Source organism: Crassostrea angulata, chromosome 2 (assembly GCF_025612915.1).
Source record: "Crassostrea angulata isolate pt1a10 chromosome 2, ASM2561291v2, whole genome shotgun sequence".
In the NCBI taxonomy this organism is placed as follows: Eukaryota; Metazoa; Mollusca; class Bivalvia; order Ostreida; family Ostreidae; genus Magallana; species Magallana angulata.
The window spans coordinates 71,220,562-71,226,264 of record NC_069112.1 but is presented as its reverse complement, the minus strand read 5'-3'; the positions used below and the strand labels follow the sequence as shown (position 1 = coordinate 71,226,264).

The 5,703-nt window shown below is 37.3% G+C and overlaps 1 protein-coding gene across 1 annotated transcript; it reads right to left on the bottom strand.

Annotated features, from left to right (window-relative positions):
* Nucleotides 1-270: 270 nt before the first annotated feature.
* Nucleotides 271-5,431, bottom strand: LOC128174822 (uncharacterized). Its single transcript, XM_052840267.1, has 2 exons — nucleotides 500-5,431; nucleotides 271-336 (listed from the first exon to the last, which is right to left on the bottom strand). Exons 1-2 carry the CDS (start codon nucleotides 5,429-5,431, stop codon nucleotides 271-273), a joined length of 4,998 nt encoding a protein of 1,665 aa, XP_052696227.1.
* Between the last annotated feature and the right edge of the window lie 272 nt (nucleotides 5,432-5,703).

Genomic DNA, 5,703 nt, shown 5'->3' with positions numbered 1-5,703 from the left:
AATTCTGATTTGAGACAGTATTTTCCTCATATGCATTCTTTCTAGGGAGATGATGAAACTGAAACCCTTCAAGAGCAAAATTTTCTGTGTTTTCCCTAGATCCTAACCATGTCTCCGTTAAGCAGATGGCATCAGCCGTAATGAACCTATCATCATTTCGCAGATCACCAAAATGCCCATGTAGACTTTGTATGTTATGCAAAACTATTTTTTTCCCACACGAATTTAAAGTTCGCGATATGTTACCGAAAGTAACCTTTGTCATTTCATTTAATGCTGTCTTAACTTCTGGATCAGCATATAAAGTTTTTCGCAATCGAGCTGAATCTTCCGTATCTATAAACAGACCAGCTTTTGAAGTAACCCTAGACAATGCAACATATCCCTGGCCAGGGGCAAATGCTCTGTCTAAATTCACTACTACTTTGTCTGTTGTCATCCCCTGCACCTTATGAGCAGTGCACGCCCAAGATAACCGAATTGGAAATTGGTGACGTACCACTGTAGTTATCTTGTCTTTTATCTCCTCCTGCACTCTTTCTATGAACACTAGATTCCCATCCTTTGTTTTTTGTCCTGACTTTTTTCCAACTTCCTTATTATCAAAAACAACTCCCACAGCTTTAACGATTGTATTACTGTTTTCTTCAAACACAAATCGACAGATATGACCCATTACTCCATTCACAAGTCCATCCTCTACATTGCAATTTCTTGTGAGCATCACTCTTGCTTTGATGGACAAGATCAGGGTGCTTGGAAGCCCATCACTTCTCGATTTTGTCATAGGTTTGTTTTTCAGTATCAATTTTCCAGATGTTTTGTCCTTCCTATAATCTTTAGCATCGATTTCTAATAAATTTTCACAAGATTTCTGTAACATAGTGAGATTGAATGTGTTTACCTCATCGTTGGTAGAAAACACATGAAGAGCATCTTCTGGTCCTTCCCTGATACAGTCTTCTAACATAGAACTTTGCTCCTCTGTAAATGGCTCATTTCTCTCTCTTACACGAAGGGAATTAAGAACTTGAGCAAAAAGCATATCATCCCTTTGTCTCATAATTTCTTTTAATTCAATGACCTTAAACAAGTCAAGCCAATAGTCCATAGGATATGTCATGTTCTGTTTATAAAGCCTTTCATCTTTTCGCTGCTTAACTGGAGGAAGCTGATAGAAATCTCCAACAGCTATAACACATACTCCTCCAAATGGTTCTCTACATTTCTTAATTTGCACCAGTCTTTCGTGTATGTAGTAGAGCAGTTTTTTGAACACCATTGATATTTCGTCAATGATAAGAATCTGAAGATCTCCTATCTTTACTCTCAACTCACTGAGTCTTTGTTCTCCAAGTGGTTCATAAGGCAATGGAAAATACTTTGTTAATGAAAATAAGTGGTGTAGAGTATTTCCGCCAATGTTGAAAGCTGCTGTCCCTGTGAATGCTGCGAGAAGCACCGATATTCTCTCTGGGTCAGACATAATTCTTGAAAGCAAACGCGATGCTTCAAAATGAATAGCTCTAATGAGATGACTTTTGCCTGTGCCTGCACCTCCAGTTACAAATAAATGCATTGGTTCACATTTCTCTCCTGTAATTTTTGCTAAACACCAATCGCGCACCAAGTAAAATACTTCCCTCTGTGTTTCATTTAAACTTTGAAGTACAGGCATCATTTGTTCTCTAGAGATCGTGTTTTGTTGAACATGATACATCACATCTGCATTATGTGGATCACTGTCAATATCTGGTATAACATCCACACTATCTTCCTGCGGTACCGGGTTGTCTTTTTTTAGTGCTATACCTTCCCTTCTAAGAACCTCTGTTTCTGGACATATGCGAGACCATGCATCTTCTGGTTCACCATTCATTTCGTATGCTTCCTGAGCAATGTCAATTACATCTTCATTTCTTGCATACCTTGAATGATTCATATCCACAACTGTCTTCACTGATTGTTTACGATTGCTGCCAGAAAATTTCACGTGTCCAGTTTTATAAAAATCTTCATATAAATCAAACCCTGGTGGTTTCAATTGTGCCTCTGTCCAATGCGGGAGAAAAAGCTGCAGAACAGATTGATGGTATTTTTCTGACATTCTTTCAACGTTGAATCTAGGATACCTTACAACAGCATGTTGTGTTCTGGTTCTTCGTTGCACATAACCCTTCCCATTCTGTAGTTCAAACACATTTTGATTTGCCGTCTTAGGAACTTGAGATCTAGCTAGCACTCTGAATTCAGAGCAGAAATCGGCAAGGCACATTTCATGAAAAACTGCATTATCCGGCCGGTTCATGTAACGTTCAACGATGTTTGTCATCCAAACGTCATTCTCGTCATCTTCTTCGTCATTTATCAATTCATCTTTTGAAGATTTCTTTTTCAACAAAGACAGGGGCTTACTTAATCGCACTGGGTTATCGCCAACGGGTACAAAAACAACTTTCCTAGAACATTCCTTCATCTTCAAGTTACACACTCTATACACAGCTTCTTGAGCACTTACTTCTCTGTGATGCAAGTAAGCTGAACCAATCTTCTTCATTGTCTGTCTGGCATCATAGTTTCCTTCTTCGGCCTCCAATTTTGTTTGTTTAAGTAACATGCCCATTTCTCTTTCTGCCTTTGAAATATAGGAAACAATATAAACAATACAACTGAATGGATCCAATACAAACTGTATGTCCATATTAGCATCCCATGATTTTAACAAGCACCTGTTATATTGATTGGTCCACACTTCATTTGGGCAGCGTTTAAGAATAATTGACCTTTTTGATGATAACATATTATGGGCTTCTTCGTAGAGTTCCTGAGTTAGTGACAGATCATCAAATAACTTCTCTGTTGTAAGGATTTCTTCATCTTCATCCTGTATTTTATCCCAAACACTAACTAATATGTCCTTCGCATACGCTTTGTTTACCATTGTTTCAGAATCAATTTCACAGTCATCCGAGCTTTCTTCCTCTTGAACACTTGTAATGAAGGTCTTTTGGGATGGGGGCCTTGGGAAATTGAACCTACATTCTGTACCCTTCTTTTTACACGATTTCGAATGTTTCTTACTATGTTGCTGCACTTCCAAGACACTTTTCCTTAATTCTGCGTCAGAATTTTCTGTTGGTACAGCACATGTCACATATCTGTCAATGAAGTTACATACAGCTTCAACTCCATCAGAATCAATACTCGGTGCATTTTGAATCCAGTATAAACAATGCATGTGTGGGGATCCCCTCTGCTGAAACTCAACTCTTTGAAAGAAGTCAACTACCTTTCCTATTGGTTCGGCTGGGGAAAGTATTACTTCCTTGTGAAATATTTGAAATCTATGTTCAAACATTCTAGCCACTGTTACTGGATTTTTCCTTAAAACATCATTCTTTTCTGACCATTCCATTTGATCTGGGTTTCTGTCATCGTTTTGTTGTTGTAATATGACTTTAACAGCATCGTTCCATCTATATTCAGCTGCAGAAAACGAACAAAACCAAGTTGGAATTCCTAATTGTCGCAGCATTGCAAAGAGGTCCTTTTGAGCAGTTGCCCAATAAGCAGGTGTTCCTCTAATTGGTTGCATAAATCTTATAGCATCATCATTTCTCAGTAACCTAGAAAGAGTACTTGGATCTTGCAACATTTCCAATGTAACTGGTTTCCCACTAGTGCAATTTGATAGAGATTTTCTGACTGAAATTTGCGTTTTCTCAATCACTTGATTCAATTCAGACATATACTGGCTAAAGAAAATGTAATTGCTATCTTTTGCGAATCTGTTATCTGCATTCATTAACCTATTGTTAAAGTACCTAGAAAGTGTTAATTTTTCTGACCTTTCTTCATTCCAGGAAAATCGACCACTTGGGAAATGACAAGGAAAAGCCTTAGCTTCATTACCAGGTTCCTGTAACATTCGAACTGGGTTTTTACCTTCGCCTGGTGCAATGTTGTACACATCATCAAAATAATGGTCTAAAACTTCCTGTGCAACATCAATTGGTTGTAAACATGTATCAAATGCAACCATTTCCTCTTCAGCTTCTTCAGTTTCATTTGTATTAACTACAGCATCTGGCATTTCCTCATGACTCTCTGGATGTTCGTCCAAATTTGATTCAACTTTCACATCCTTGTACCAATGGTTGTTTTCTTTAAGGTATGATAAGGCTGACAGGACATTCTTTGTACTAACAAACTGATATTCAAAATAGCCTTTGTAATTCAATTTTCTTTTTAACTTAACACGTAACAACAGGTTTTCGTCGTGATGCATTGGTAAATTGGCAGCTTTTCTCATATCCGATGGCACACAAACAACAGGTCCATGTATATTTCTCTGTTGACCATGAGGAAGAGCCATAATTTTCATGAATGGTATGTGAATCGCAATCAAATGCTGTTCTAAACTGTTCAATTTTGTCAATTCAGGTGGAACATCTTCCAGCATCATACCGTTCACTGCAGCCTCAGCTGGTGCTTTGCCATTCATTATCTTCCTGTGACAAGTGTAACATATCCATAATGATGACTTAGTACACCCTTCTTGGCAAGATTCAGAACACTCATGCAAATACTTGTTTGTTAGACAAAGTTCAGATATACACTTTGCTGATTCACTTTTTGTATACATCTGGTATTCACATGCTTGAACTTGCTTTTTAAACAAAAGTCTATGGCAACAACTACAAACATAATTCGGACCCTCCATAGCCAATCTCTTAAACGATTTGATAACTTCCTCTTCCTGTTCCAAGTTCAATTGTTTCAATTTCCTGTTTTGTGTAACTTTAATCTTTTTGTTCTTCCTTAAGTCCTCTGATAACTGGTACTTAGTTTTACTGCGATTTTTCATTTTTGACCGAACTTCAGAATCAGTTTGATATCTTCTTGCAGATTTTTCTTGCATCGCTGCTTTAAAACTTTCATTTGTACGATATCTATGAACATTGGCAGCCTTGTTTTTCATCCTGTAAGTTTCATTTTCTTTGTATTTTCTCAATACTCTCTCTTTGACGATAGTCTGGTGCTCCAAGTCTGTGTCATACTTGTTTTTGCTTATACACTTCACCCTTTCTTGATGTTTCAAGTCTGTCCTGTACTTCTCCGTACTTGCTTTCTTCACATTTCTCTGATGCTGTAAGTCTGTCTTATACTTCTCAGTACTTGCTTTCTTAACGTTCCTCTGATGCTGTAAGTCTGTCTTATACTTCTCAGTACTTGCTTTCTTAACGTTCCTCTGATGCTCTAAGTCTGTCTTATACTTCTCAGTACTTGCTTTCTTCACGTTTCTCTGATGTTCCAAGTCTATCTTATACTTCTCAATGCTTGTTTTCTTTACCTTATTCTGATGTTCATAATCTGTCCTGTACTTTTCTTTGCTCGATTCCTTCACAAATTCTCTGTGCTGAACATCCATTTTATACTTTTTAACACTCTTTTCCTTTTTTTCCTTTTTAAGATTCAAGTTTGTTGAATACGTCACTTTACTCCTCTTTCTACTTGTTGTTTGCACTTTTTTTCTGTGTTCTAAATCTAGTGCATATTTCTGAACACCTTTCTGAATCAGTTTAGACCGATAAGCAATCTTATTCTGATATCGTTCCCTCTTTTGTTCTGACAATTTTAAGCGAAACTCTTCACATTCCCTGTACTTTTCCCTTAATGTATTCTTGCGTCTTTCATTCAAGT